This window comes from Andrographis paniculata, unplaced genomic scaffold (genome assembly GCF_009805555.1).
Source record: "Andrographis paniculata isolate CXL003 unplaced genomic scaffold, ASM980555v1 Contig25END, whole genome shotgun sequence".
Classification (NCBI taxonomy): Eukaryota; Viridiplantae; Streptophyta; class Magnoliopsida; order Lamiales; family Acanthaceae; genus Andrographis; species Andrographis paniculata.
In genome coordinates this window covers 418,650-431,650 of record NW_026137546.1, presented here as the reverse complement: position 1 = coordinate 431,650, position 13,001 = coordinate 418,650, and the positions used below count along the sequence as shown (strand labels likewise).

Below are 13,001 nucleotides of genomic sequence, written 5' to 3'. Positions count from 1 at the left end.
CGTACTCTCTTGAAGCCCCCAATCATTCATCCCATAGTATACATCCATCATACTATAATAGAAAGAAAAGAATAGACCCAATCTTCTTAATTCAACGCTAACAAACAAACTTCCACCCCAATCTTTCTTCACTCCCACAACCCAAAACTTCCACACCAATCCGCCCCATCTTCAAAACCCCCACACCCCACCCCACCCCACCCCCATCAATTCACTTCAACTCAACCATGAAGATCATCAAACTCAAAAACAAGACCCCCCAAACCCCACCCTCCTCCTCAATCCAAACCGTAGCATCAATCGACCATCTCCTAACCCTAATCCTCCTCCACCTCCCCATCAAATCCCTCACCCGTTTCAAACTCGTCTCCAAACACTTCCACTCCCTCATCGCCCACCCCAACTTCCCCCTCCTCCTCCACCCCACCCCACCCCCACCCACCGCCCTCCTCTTCCCCCTCCCCACCCCTTCCCGCCAAAACCAAACATTCAAATTCATCCCCTTATCCACCCCCACCCCCCCACCATTCAAACACCTATCCTTCACCAATGACCCCCAAGGCATCACCATCACCCACTCCTGCAACGGCCTCATGCTCTGCCGCAGCTTCCGCGGCCACACCGCCTCCCACCGCCACTACATTTACAACCCCACGACCAAAATGTTCTCGAAACTTCCGAAACTCGAACCTCAACCGGGCCTTTCGTCGAGAATACTTGGCATGAGCCTTGCATTCGACCCCGCCAAATCGCCTCATTACAAAGTTGTCTCTGTTCGAGCACTCGTGCTCGAATCGGACTCTGACGAGCTCCAATTCCAAATTTTCGTCTACTCGTCCGAGAATGGCCCCTGGAGGGAATGCGGCGAGCCCTTCGCAGCGCAAGTCCATTTCGAAACTGGAGTGCATTGGCGCGGCGCGATCCATTGGATCAGCCCGAAGCACGGGCAAGACTCGTTGTACTTTAACCCGGATGATCATGATCCAACCGTTAAGATCTTGCCGTTGCCTCCGATCCCACGTCAATGGGATTGGAGGAGCAACTATTATTTTGACGAGTCGGGTGGCCATCTGCATTATATAGAGGTATTATTCGAGAATTTTCAATCGTTAGGGAAAAAAAAAAAGTAATGGTTTGAATCATTTTGATATATTTTTCGAAAATTGTTACTGTTTGCTTAGTATTACATGATCAGCTTTGAGGCATAATTAGTATGTTCTATTTAATTTTGACAATAAAATTTAAAAATAATTGATGTATAGGAAAATAACACTCCATTAGTCCATTTAATTATTTATTAATTTTTCTATTTTTGTCTTTCTTAAAACAAAATATTAATTTTTTTTAGTAATCCTAATATTTATTTATTATTAAAATTATCCTTAAACTTTGATTATATTACAAATATACCACTAAAATAAATTTTTATCTTGAGGACATTTTAGTTTTTTTATCTTTATTTTGTGAAAAAAAAGGACTGATAGATATGAGATTAATGAAATAGAATAAATTACGATTAATTTTATAAAATCAAATTCAATTCCGGAGATGTGATGTTTTATCGAGAATGAAACAATTCTTCAATGAGATTTGATTTTTCATAGAACTTGTAAAATTCTAAAATGGACATATATGTATCTATAAAAAATTAAAAAAATTCTTTAAATTTAATTAATATTTTCTCACTTTATTAAACACAATCTATATGCAATAAATTGATGTATGTTCATGATCATACATAATTCATTCCGATCCAACCAATGCTTTTATTATGTGAATAAATTGTATTAAAATTATGAACAGGTACTGGGGTCGATGAATCGGTTCAATGTGTATGAAATGAAAAATGATTACTCGGAGTGGTTTGTCAAGTATGAGGTTGATCTGTCAGCTGTTATTGCTGCTCATCCGAGGATGATTAGGGATTATTGCGATCCCGGGGATTGGTACTACTATGCCTACTCGGTGTTCTTACACTACGACGACTTCCTGGTTTTAAAGATTCCCGGGAAGCTAATAAAGTATAGTGTTGTGGATCAAACGTTTGAGGTTCTACATGAACATGATGAAGATGAGGAGGAGAAATGGTGTTTGGAGCATCCAAATTCGAATGGGTTTCAGTACATTGAGTCACTATATTGTGTTTGAAAACGATGACAACGTGTTTAAGCCAATATGATCGTTTCTGGTCATTTTGATAATTTGAATTGTCATATAATTTAGGTGTGTTTCTCTCCAAGGGGTTTGAAGAATCTAAGTTATAGTCTGAATTTAATTTGAATTTTAAAGTAAGATTGAATTTTTATGTTTGTCTAGGTGTATAAGTTGGGTTTGAATTTGAGAAGTTTTTACGAGTATTGATTTGATATGTGATAAATATACTACTCCCTTCGTCCCATTTAAAGGTTGTTATTTTTTATTTTTGTCTTTCTAATTTAGTAATTGTACTACATACCTAACATAATAAATACTCTTTCAATTTATACTATATTACACAAATGTCATTACTTTTATATTACACAATACTAATAGGGGTATTTTTGTCTTTTTCACTACAATATATTATAATACTAATATTCAAAAATCTACGTGCAAAAAATAAACGACAATCTTTCACCGGGACAGATGGAGTAATATAATTTGAATATTAATTTACATTAATCATAAATTTATATTTATGTATTTTTACCATCTCACTCAAAAATATGTCTTTCCTATTTCAATTTCAGTAGAAGTAATTATACATCAATAAAAAAAATAATTTTAAAAGTTTAGTTGAAATACAAATATATTATTACTCTGTATAATTATTTTATACATAAAAATTAAATTAAAAAATTATCAAAACCTCTTATATATTAAGTGGGACTCTCGTACTAATGATATATTTATTATATCTCACACACACAAAAAGAGCAAAAAGGTCAAATCAAAATATTAAAAAAACAAACCTAATTTTTTAATACTACTCCATATGCGACTTTTCTTTATTTACCCTCGAGCGAATTATTTATACATATAAAAAGATAAATACTTATTATTACTAGCCAGAAATAAAGCACGTGGGGAAAAAAGAAAAAGCGCGGAAACAAACAAATATGGCCATATGGGGGTTTCGGGACCGGGACCAAAAGGGACGGCCCTTTCGTCAGAACCACGCAATGGATCTCCACTCCCAATACCTATTTACTACTAATGGCTCGCCTTCTTCGTCTTCCTCTCCCATTCGTTCCTTCTTCGGACAACAACTACTCGACAAAATATCCTCTCCCACTCCCACGCCATCTAATTAATTCATGTAAAAAAAGGAACCCAAAAATAACTTGTGGGGAGAGAGACAACAATCAATAATTTTCCCCACAAAAAAAAATTAAAAAAAAATCGTTCGATTCTTCCTTCTTCTTCTTCTTCCTGTTCTTCCCTTTCAATTCGATTTGATTAAATTCAGAAACAGGACAGAAGAAATTCGAGGATTTGGAGGAGGTTCTTTTGGTTAATTTATTAATTTCTCCAATTTGTGCCAAAATGAATTTTCTCCAGAACCTTCTTTTTCTTACCCTCTTTTCGCTTTTCTTATCCTCCACGTCATCATCGTCGTCGTCCCTGTCTTCCTCCTGTGAAGAAATTTCTGAAGTTCCATTGATGTGTGCCAGCTGGAGGGTGGCTGTGGAGGCAAACAACGTGAGTCCATGGACGAGGATTCCGGAGGAGTGTGGGGACTATTTGGCTTCGTACATTGGCGGCGGCTACGAAATGGATCTCGAGATTGTGTCCGAACAGGCTGCAATTTTTGCGAGAAGTTTCAATCTGAGTATGGATGGTAAAGATGTCTGGATTTTCGATGTCGACGAAACCCTTCTCTCCAATCTTCCCTATTACATCGACCATGGTTATGGGTACGTTCCTAATCGTGTCTTCATTCTTCAAATTAGGGCTCAGATTAAATGCAGGTACAGAAGTTTTGAAAAAAAATACTACATAACATATCCATGATGGATATGTTGCCGTTTCTGTTCGTCCACGTACGTAATTTCATTTTTTGGAAAATGATTACACAATTTAATCTCATTTTAAACTTTTTAATTTTATTTTTTTAAAATTTTAATTAAACTAATTAGTTATCTTAATTTTAATTTATAATTATTTATATTATATAATAATTATTTTCACTAATATATTCTTAATTATTTACTAATTACAATCCTTCTAAAATACCATGTTTACAGATAATAATATAATAATAATAATAATAAAAATTAGTACTATTTGATATGAAAATATGTATATATTTAATGTTATGCCTTTTAAAAATTTATTATAGATAATTATTACTAAAAATTTCAAATATATTGTAAACGTGGTGTGTTTATTAAGGTTTGGTTTGAGATTTTGTATTTAAGTAACATTTAATGTAATATTTTATAAAAATATATATATATAATTTCATTTGAAAATTTTAAAGTTTAAATTGTAAAAATTTGGATATAAATTCCAAGAAATACACGGATTTTTTCTTGGATTTTTTGGGATTTTTAAGGATCTTTGATCTTTTTATTATTTTTAAGGCTATTTGATTTAACCATCGGGTGTATTTGTTCTTTTTTTTTTTAATATAAAATATAGAAAATTATATAATTAATATAAAAATAATAAATATGTATACATACTTATTTGAGTTTATGTTTAAATAGTATTTTGATATAATATTTTATGAAAAAAAAATAATGTATTTTTATTTTAAATTATGTGAAATAAAAGAACAAACTATTATGTTTGTTGATTTTTAAGGTTTTTGTGATTTTTGATATAATCATGTGTTGTTTGTAGGGTGGAAGTTTTTGACAGTGTGAAGTTTGATGAGTGGGTTGAGATGGGAATGGCACCTGCCGTGGAACACAGCTTGAAGCTTTACGAGGAGGTTTTGGGATTGGGATTTAAGATTGTTTTCTTGACTGGGAGAAGCGAAAGGCACAAAAATGTCACTGTCGACAATTTGATTCAAGCTGGATTTAGGGAATGGGACAAACTCATACTCAGGTGATCGAACCTAATAACATGCAAAAGAAATCACTAGATCATTCTTACGGGACTTCTTGTTCTCGATCTTCTTGATTTTGAACCATTGGATTGTTGATGTAATTTGCAGGGGGGTGGAGGATCACGGGAAGACAGCGAGGGAGTACAAGTCGGAGAAGAGGGACGAGCTCGTCAAAGAGGGGTATCGAATCGTAGGCAATTCGGGGGACCAATGGAGCGACTTGTTGGGTTCTTCCATGTCGATGCGTTCCTTCAAGCTCCCGAATCCTATGTATTACATTCCTTGACAATCATCGTCTTGTAATGAACTAGCATAGTTCGAGAATGTAGCATCGCTGACAATGTTCGACGTTTGAATCCGACCTGTCTCATTATTAATTCCCGCCAGCGATCGATCAATTTGGGTGTAGTTACATTGCTGCTCCCGCTGGAGTAACGGTGTAAACGTCGACGTCTTCTGTATCCGGGCCTTTCACCGAGTATTGGAAAGTCCAGCCATAGCAAGCGCCGGCGTGATTTCCGTCCTTGTCGACGGCGAAAACTGCGCCGACGAAATTGGGGTAGTGCGCGGCGATTGCATCGATGGCGTTCTGGGCTGCGCGCTTTGGCGAAATGCCGGACTTCATGCTCAAAACTACTTCGTGGCTAAAAAGAAACCGAGCAAAGAAGGTTAACTCAGATAAAAACAATTTCCCCCATTTGAGCTGAAATTACGAATATTTGAAAATTGATACTTAAATACGAAAAAGTTTCGAATGCGTTACCATGGGAGGAAGCGCATCATTACGTCGCCGTCTCCTGTCGCTCCGCAAGCTCCAACTCTGGAATCGGCATAAGCAGACGATCCCGCAATCGGACCGTCGCCTACCCTACAACCCACAGGTTGTATATCAAAAATAAGATTTTCAAAAAATATCAAATCAAATATTTTTTTCATCAAACCGTCAAAGATACAATTTTTTACTATTTCTATTTTTTTCTAAAAACTTCTATTTTCATCAAACCGAATATCACGTCAAAGATACAATTTTTTACTATTTCTATTTTTTTCTAAAAACTTCTATCTAAACAGAGAAAGTGTTAAAATTGTTCGGAATTAATATACGGAAGAAAATTACGCAGTCATTATAAAAAAGTGTAGAAGCGGATGCTACGACGCTACCTGCCGGGGATCTTAAACGTAGCTCCATTTGTAGAGGTGCCAACAGCTATGCGCCCCCGCTGAAAAATGAAATGTAGAACGATCACACCGATGATTCAATCGTAATTATAACCAGAAACTGAAGGACTTACTTTGTCAATAACGGCCATTGATATTGTATCGTGGTTCTGGCGATTTATATGATATGGCCTAGACTGATCGGTGCGCGCTCTGTCGACATTAAAGCATGTTTCCTTGGAGAAGTTTGTGTTACTGATAGGATAGTAAGGACCACAATCGTCGATTGGAGTAACATTTTTCCAAAAATTTGGCTGGCATCTGTTTTTCTTCCAATTCTTCCATTTCTGGATAGACTCTTCAGAGCTGAGGTTTCTCGGGCCGGGAAGCCCCATAGAAATGGCGAATATTGATGCTGGCTCGGAAACAAGCATAGTATGCTCAGTGTGCTGCATTACTAATCTTGCTGCTTTGATGCCGTCGCTCACATACTTCATTGCTGCAACGGCTCCAACCTCCATTGTCACCTGTGCAGCAGTAGTTTACATTTAAGTCAAGTATCTTATAATTCGAGGATGTATTTGATGACAATAGGAAAAGCAAAAAAGGCTTACGCCATTCATAATCATAGCATCGATCGTTGTTTCGCCATTTTCATCTGGACTTCCACCAGGACCAACTGTACAAAGATGTGATCGATTCAATGAATCTATAGGCAATGAATTTACAACTAATGTTAATATAATACAAATACGAACGTATAAACTGACAATATATAACAATAGTCTTCACAGCATATGTTACCATTGATATGAATATATGAACCGACAAACAAACACAGCACTTTTTACATTTTAACACTAACACAATACATGATACTTTCGGCATCCACTTCTAACGTTTATATATTTATATTCGCGTCAGCTAATTCAAAGGTATATATTTTATCCAGCAAGGAATCCTATAAGATGTCCAATAAATGCATAATTCATCCACAATTAAGAAGTGCCTGTAAACGGTTATTGAAGAACAACAATTGAGTGCAAGAATACCAAACAGAAATTTCAATACATGTACATATATATATATATATATATATAGAAACCTGTGCCGTCGCATCTGAGTTGCTCGCATTTGGAGCAGCCTTCAACAACTGCATCCACCGCGGAGGCGCCATTTTCAAGAGCTCTCCAACCTGCCCTAACAGCTTCTGTAAAAGGCCATGTACTGATGACCACAGGGAGTTTCCGACTACACTCGACCTCATCTCCCTCTCCCCATGCCTAATCCAACAAATATATATCCAAAATTGTACAAATTATTACTTACTGCAGATTTAAACTGAAGAAGAATGAGAAGAGCGTGTTGTGTTGTACTGAAGACGACAGAGCGACGGCGAAGAGAAGAGCCACGCACAATCTGTCGAAGTCGGCAGCCATCACTGACGGATTGGATTGGTTAGCGGATCGCACCGTAATTTTGCAGATCTAATTTGATTTGACTCTTGAAGATCCTCCCAACTGTGGGCGCGGCCGTTGTCGACCTTTGCTGGGCTCGGCCACACCGCACAAAAAAATGGAGGGGCTTGTTTTGTTGTTTGGAACTGGGTTGATAAAATTTAAGCATAAAATAATAAAATTCTAATAAATTTTATGAATAAAAACATATTGACATACTATTAATAATCAAGATTATTATCATTAATTATTACTTCTCAGTATAATTTATTCGTATTTTTCAATTTTTTAATATGATTATACACTCTAATCACATTTTTATTTTTAATTTTATAAATTTTTTAAATTTTTATTAAATTATTAAGTTATTTTAATTTTAATTTATAAATACCATATACTATAATTATTTTGACTAATATATTTTTTAATTAAGTTGATCATCATGATTAGTTATAAAAAAAAAAGAAAAAAGTAGAATAACATATCTTAACCATATTATAAAATTTCAAATGCAGTTAGATTTTTTATTTATTTATGAGCTCTCATTAATTGATTTTTTCATTCGTAAATTATTAGAGAATTAATATTTTTATCTCTATATTTAAAAAGTGGCGTGTACTACCATCATCACGATTCTTTTATTTTAATTGCTAATTTAAACGGTGATTTGGATATAATAAGGTCTCACAAGATATACTGTATTATATTTCTTTTGTAAGAATAATGGTGATTGATTTTGGATTTGATTATTGTAATTTTATTATTGCATTCATGGAATGATAGAAGTAGAAAGTGTTACTTATGGTTAGGGGTATATTTGTCAATTTGGTACCAAGGAGGGGGAACAGGCCGCTGCAGGTTTTCTGTGCATACGTGCGCGCGCGGACTGAAATTCTCAAGTCTGTTTTCATCATCATCACCATCACCATCATCTTCTCGCCATTCTGATCAATTCCTTGCTTTACTTTCTTGAAGAGGAAAGTGATATTGGGTAAGTTTCTTCGAATTTCTTCTGGTCGCTCTCTCAATACAAGCTTCTATAATGTTGTATTGCAATTTGCAAACATATTCGAGAAAATCTGTTGGTAAACACAGTCTGATTAAGAAACGTTTGATTGATCGATAATGGTGATGATCCTTCTGAGTCTTTTAATACCAAGAATGAAGGTGTATTTAATTTATGATTGTGCGTGGTTATGCACAGATTTGTATGTATATGCAGATGAATCGTGATGCTTTTCTTCCCTGTATGTATTCGGATAGAAGAAAAATGGATTCTTGAGTAGTTTCAACTTTGCACAATGCTTTGTTTGTTAATTAATTTGCTGCTTTCGCATCACAATCAAACTTCTCTTTTTATCTGTTAATTTTCAGCTACAGACGTGATTAAACCTTCGTTTAATTATCATGTCCATATGTTGAATAATTTTCTTTACAGTAAAAATTTTTTAGTTTGGATGATCATATTCTTGAAAGTGAAGAAAACGAAAACCCTAGATATATTACTCCTTTGTATTTATTCACGTAGAATTTGGAATTTGCTAGTTTTCTTCCAGATTGCTTCAAATTACGAAAGTTTCTTCAAATTGATTTCAATATACGTGATTTGAATTATTTTCAGTTTGTTCTTGTCTGCTTTGGTTTCTATAAAGTGTTTCTGAAGCTTTCTGTTTCCAGCCGCCATGTTTAATTTCTTGCCATACATGGAAACTCATCACTTCTCCAATCTTCTTTCTGCAAACCCTAATTAATGCAAGTTGCACACTTTTCTTTCTTTCGGCAATCCGTCAGTAACTCTTTAAATTTTTTTCCCCAGGAGAACAACCAAGAACAGATTGTGCAAATTAATTGTTTGTTTTAATATTTTCTTGTTCTTGTTATAGGTTATGATGGTTGAGACATATTACAGAAAACGCTTCAAAAGAGCCCATAAAGCCATTGATACAACCACTGTAAGCTAAAGCTCTGTCGATTTTCTTCTGTTAGTAATATATATGCAACAGAGTACTTTGTATGTTCAATTATAATCTCTCTGTAGGATATGAATCAGTGCTCCCCAAAAGTGGCAGGGAAAAGCTGCAACACATCCCCAAAACCTACCATTTTAGACCGGCACAAAGAGCCATCTCCATTGCTGTCTGAGCAGCATAGCTTCATTGCTCAAGGTATGAGGTTGTGTTTAATTTGTTAATACATATGTATATTAACAAATTATTGCAAGATTGGACATTGTGATCATTTATTGAAAATGTTAACAGATGAGGAAGAAAAAAGTGTATCCAAGATGCAAAATCATATTAAAGTGGGGAATGTTTACGAGCTAGATCATAGTCATTTGCCCCGAAGAAGCCCAGCTCACCTTAATTCCATTCGAGTTGTTGTTGTGAGAAATCCTCTTCAATGATATGATCATGTCGACTTGTTCTGTCTCTGCATTTTTTGAGATTGATTTTAGGTGCTTTTGCTTTAACAGGTGTCAGAGAAGACGGACATAACTGTAATAGTGAAGTTCCCTAGTGTTGCTTCATTAAAAGCATTTTTCAGCAATAGAACAGAGGATCAAACACAACCAATTATGGATGAAAATTATGAGATGGGAACTTGGGTGGCTGCAAAATTGCTTGCTCGATTAGTTCCCGATGAGATTTTAAACCAGCAGAAGAGTAGAGAAGCATTCTGGCTGATGAGTTCTTTAGCCAATCTTAAGGATAATGCTGATGTTGGTGCACATAACAAAGGGGTTTGTTTGTCTGAGCTACTTGGTTGTAAAAGGATGGTAAGGTGGGGAATTCAGAGGCAAGCAATATATATAATCAAGGAATTCCAGAGTGAAATTGACGACGATGATCATCATCATAAATCCTTAGCTTCGAGCTTTGTAAAACAGGAAGATGATATGAAGGGTAGTCACAATGATGAAGAACAAGAAGATTATAAAATTCTAGAACAGGACAAGATCAAGAAAGGGAAGAGGGCTGCTGTTAGAAACATAGATCATTTAAGGAAATCAAAGAAAGAAAAGCTTGATCAGAAGAACGAGCCAGAGCCAGAGCCAAAGAAGAAGAAGAAGAAGAAGAATCAAGGTATCAGATTCAAGGGATCATTTGTTCTAAGAAATCCTAAAGATCGGTGGCCGGCTGAAAGGTAACACCAAACTACAAATGATAAGAGTTCGTAAACTACCTATATTGGCGATTTGTTAATTCTTGCATATGAATGTATAGGTACAAACTTGCAGAGGAGAGTCTTCTTGAGGTAATGAAGCAGAAAGGTGCGACTTCAGAGAAGCCTATTCTGCGGCCATTGCTGCGGAAAGAAGCGCGGAAGAGAATAGGCGATACAGGCCTGCTCGATCACCTCCTTAAGCACACGGCTGGGAGGGTTACTCCTGGTGGGAAAGAAAGGTTCAGAAGGTGGCACAATGCCGATGGAGCAATGGAGTATTGGTTAGAGAGCGCCGATCTTGCAAACATCCGGAACAATGTTGGGGTGAATGATCCATTCTGGGTGCCGCCTCCCGGTTGGAGCCCTGGTGCTTCCCCAACTCAGGATTCAGTATGTGCTAGGGAGTTGAAGGTTCTAAAAGAAGAAATTTCGAAAGTAAAAAGGTTTCATTACAACATTAAACTGCTGCTTATGTTATGAATTAAGATCACTAGAATCCTCAGCTTCGTCGGATTTTAATGATGCCCTGTTGAACAGAGATGTCGAGGAGATGACAAAGAAGATGCATTTGGAGGAAGAAGTGGAGAAGTTAAGGAGGTAATAATAATAATACGAAGTCTAATGTAATCTTTTCACAACAGTAATTTGTGATCTTCTTTGAGGTGGAATAAAATTGCAGAGAATTGGAAGAACTTACTTCTACGACGAATATGGAAACAGAGATAACGGTAGCAACACCATGTCGGACTCGGGATCAGCTTGTTAGTGTTTGATAGTTATTACCATATCCTGTCATGACTATGCTCATTGCTAACATTCTTGCCTTCTCTAGGAACAATTGAAGAAAGCTTTTGAGATTGTCGACGTATTGGAGGTATGAATTTATCATAGCTAGTTCATAGTCACTGTTTGGTCATGGTGTTGTAAATGCTGATCAACTGCCTGCAAATTTCATATAGAAAAGAATTGATTTACTGACATCCGACGTGGGAGGAAGAACAACCTCAGACGCCATAGCTGGTGAGGAGGAGGTAAGATGCAAGAAAGAAGCATCAGCAAATACACAAAGGTTGCAGAGTGGGTTCAGAATCTGCAGACCAGAAGGAACTTTCCTTTGGCCAGACATGGCCAAGAACTGCACCACTAACTCCATTAATTCCGACAGGATCAGTTCCCCCATCGCCTCCCCAATCAAACCCTTGGGCAAGAGGCGTGCTGTTACAGTGACAGTTGGATCTGCCTACCCCTGCCCCTGCCCCTGAACCTGAAGAATGGAATCATGGTTAGCTCTCCATCTCACTCTAATTGGCTGCTTGAACTGAAAAGTTAAACTATCCAGACATCATAATTTTTTGTCTTAGGATTGATTCATTACATTCTTGATGTCTGTCTGCCTAATCAAGATTTACAGTGAAATGTGTCTACGTTTTGCTTGGCTTTGCTTTTGAAGGTTTTGGTTTTAACCCCAGCTTCAGCAACGGTGATTACTTCATATAGTAAAAAAGTTTAAAATTCAAATACTACCTTCGTCCCTTCAAAACCAAGCTTTTTGTAATTTTTTTTTTCCCGATATTAGTATTATATTGATTATAATAATAATAATATTTGTGTAATATATTAAAAAATTTGAAAAAAAAATAATAATATCTGCACTGCCTCCCTACCCATAAAGAAATATCCATTTGTTTTTTTAACGATGTAATATATTGTAAGTTGTAAGGGTATTTGTAATGTTACGTAGATAGTACCGTTACTAAAAAACAAAATGGATACTTTGTTATGGGACGGACTAAAATGAAAAAATAAATACTTTATTAAGAGACAGAGTGAGTATAAATCTTAATTTAAAACTTTACTATTATTTATACTTTATATTTTCGAAACAAGAAAAGAAAAAGGGTCTATTTTTCTAGATGAAATATGTTATTACTCCGGTCTCAAAACTATGGTCTTATTTGAGTTGGATACAAAATTTAAGGAATAATAATAATTGATAAAAAAAATACTAGTAAAAGATTTTTTTTTTCATAAAAAAGAGTGGCATTTGTGCAATAATGATATAAATGTAGGGATAATTTTAAGGTGATACAAGTATTTATAGAAATTTATAGAAATGAGACTATTGTTTTGAGACGGACAAAAATATTAAACAATGACTATTGTACTGGCGCGGAGGAAGTATA

General features: G+C 35.8%; 4 protein-coding genes across 4 annotated transcripts; 3 read left to right on the top strand and 1 right to left on the bottom strand.

The window, feature by feature from the left end:
- Positions 1 to 227: 227 nt before the first annotated feature.
- LOC127245823 (F-box protein At5g07610-like) lies at positions 228 to 2,404 on the top strand. Its single transcript, XM_051266897.1, has 2 exons — positions 228 to 1,085; positions 1,804 to 2,404. The coding sequence occupies exons 1-2, from the start codon at positions 228 to 230 to the stop codon at positions 2,146 to 2,148; spliced, it is 1,203 nt and encodes a 400-aa protein (XP_051122854.1). The 3' UTR covers positions 2,149 to 2,404.
- Positions 2,405 to 3,225: 821 nt separating this feature from the next.
- LOC127245802 (acid phosphatase 1-like) lies at positions 3,226 to 5,394 on the top strand. Its single transcript, XM_051266853.1, has 3 exons — positions 3,226 to 3,896; positions 4,828 to 5,037; positions 5,147 to 5,394. The coding sequence occupies exons 1-3, from the start codon at positions 3,526 to 3,528 to the stop codon at positions 5,322 to 5,324; spliced, it is 759 nt and encodes a 252-aa protein (XP_051122810.1). The 5' UTR covers positions 3,226 to 3,525; the 3' UTR covers positions 5,325 to 5,394.
- On the bottom strand, positions 4,968 to 7,781 carry LOC127245801 (probable isoaspartyl peptidase/L-asparaginase 3). The gene is made up of 7 exons (XM_051266852.1): positions 7,573 to 7,781; positions 7,302 to 7,479; positions 6,811 to 6,875; positions 6,331 to 6,723; positions 6,200 to 6,258; positions 5,802 to 5,906; positions 4,968 to 5,682 (listed from the first exon to the last, which is right to left on the bottom strand). The coding sequence occupies exons 1-7, from the start codon at positions 7,633 to 7,635 to the stop codon at positions 5,448 to 5,450; spliced, it is 1,098 nt and encodes a 365-aa protein (XP_051122809.1). The 5' UTR covers positions 7,636 to 7,781; the 3' UTR covers positions 4,968 to 5,447.
- Positions 7,782 to 8,506: 725 nt separating this feature from the next.
- Positions 8,507 to 12,295, top strand: LOC127245892 (protein DYAD-like). Its single transcript, XM_051267035.1, has 10 exons — positions 8,507 to 8,644; positions 9,537 to 9,605; positions 9,692 to 9,818; positions 9,912 to 10,036; positions 10,127 to 10,797; positions 10,878 to 11,261; positions 11,356 to 11,415; positions 11,498 to 11,579; positions 11,651 to 11,692; positions 11,778 to 12,295. Exons 2-10 carry the CDS (start codon positions 9,540 to 9,542, stop codon positions 12,078 to 12,080), a joined length of 1,860 nt encoding a protein of 619 aa, XP_051122992.1. The 5' UTR covers positions 8,507 to 8,644; positions 9,537 to 9,539; the 3' UTR covers positions 12,081 to 12,295.
- Positions 12,296 to 13,001: the final 706 nt, after the last annotated feature.